General features: G+C 44.8%; 1 protein-coding gene across 1 annotated transcript; it reads left to right on the top strand.

Moving 5' to 3' along the window:
* Nucleotides 1–6: 6 nt before the first annotated feature.
* LOC111644620 (protein kinase C epsilon type-like) lies at nucleotides 7–655 on the top strand. Its single transcript, XM_023393542.2, has 2 exons — nucleotides 7–375; nucleotides 509–655. The coding sequence occupies exons 1-2, from the start codon at nucleotides 232–234 to the stop codon at nucleotides 653–655; spliced, it is 291 nt and encodes a 96-aa protein (XP_023249310.1). The 5' UTR covers nucleotides 7–231.
* The last annotated feature ends 3 nt before the right edge of the window (nucleotides 656–658 follow it).

The raw sequence follows: 658 nt of genomic DNA, 5'->3' as shown, positions 1-658 counted from the left end.
CCTGACCTCCACTACAGAGGACATATAAACACCAGATGTACACTATGTCCACACTAACTACTAACTAACCACACTAACTGAAAAAAATAATGACACTCTAGAATTTGCGAATTACTGACGGATTCTTTTTTTGTCTTTCACAAAGTCATTTTGAAAAACTAATCAGTTCTTCATTCTCTCGTCCTCTTCCTCTCCGTCTTTTGTCTTTTTCTTTCTGTCACTTCTCAGTTCATGACTAAGAGTCCTAACAAGCGTCTGGGCTGTGTGGTGGCTCAGGGTTTGGAGGAGGCCATTAAGCTCCATCCATTCTTCAGAGAGATCGACTGGACGCTGATGGAGCAGAGGAAGATCAGACCACCGTTCAAACCACGCATTGTGAGTTCACACACTAACACACACACACACACACACACACATATGAAATGGATGCTGTTTGCAGGAAAAAAGAGGCAAAAACATAAACATTACAACCGTTGTTTTTCTTTCTCCGTCGCTCTTCGTCTTCCAGAAAACCAAAAGGGACGTGAACAACTTCGACCAGGACTTCACCCGCGAGGAGCCCGTCCTGACGCCGGTGGAGGACGGCATCATCAAGCAGATCAACCAAGATGAGTTCAAAGGATTCTCCTACTTTGGAGACGAGACTGTGGCCTAAACG

This window comes from Seriola lalandi, unplaced genomic scaffold, assembly GCF_002814215.2.
Source record: "Seriola lalandi dorsalis isolate HSWRI2012SDOR001 ecotype SW California unplaced genomic scaffold, Sedor1 jcf7180002013268, whole genome shotgun sequence".
In the NCBI taxonomy this organism is placed as follows: domain Eukaryota; kingdom Metazoa; phylum Chordata; class Actinopteri; order Carangiformes; family Carangidae; genus Seriola; species Seriola lalandi.
The sequence above is the reverse complement of the archived record's forward strand: the minus strand, read 5'-3'. Positions and strand labels throughout refer to the sequence as shown.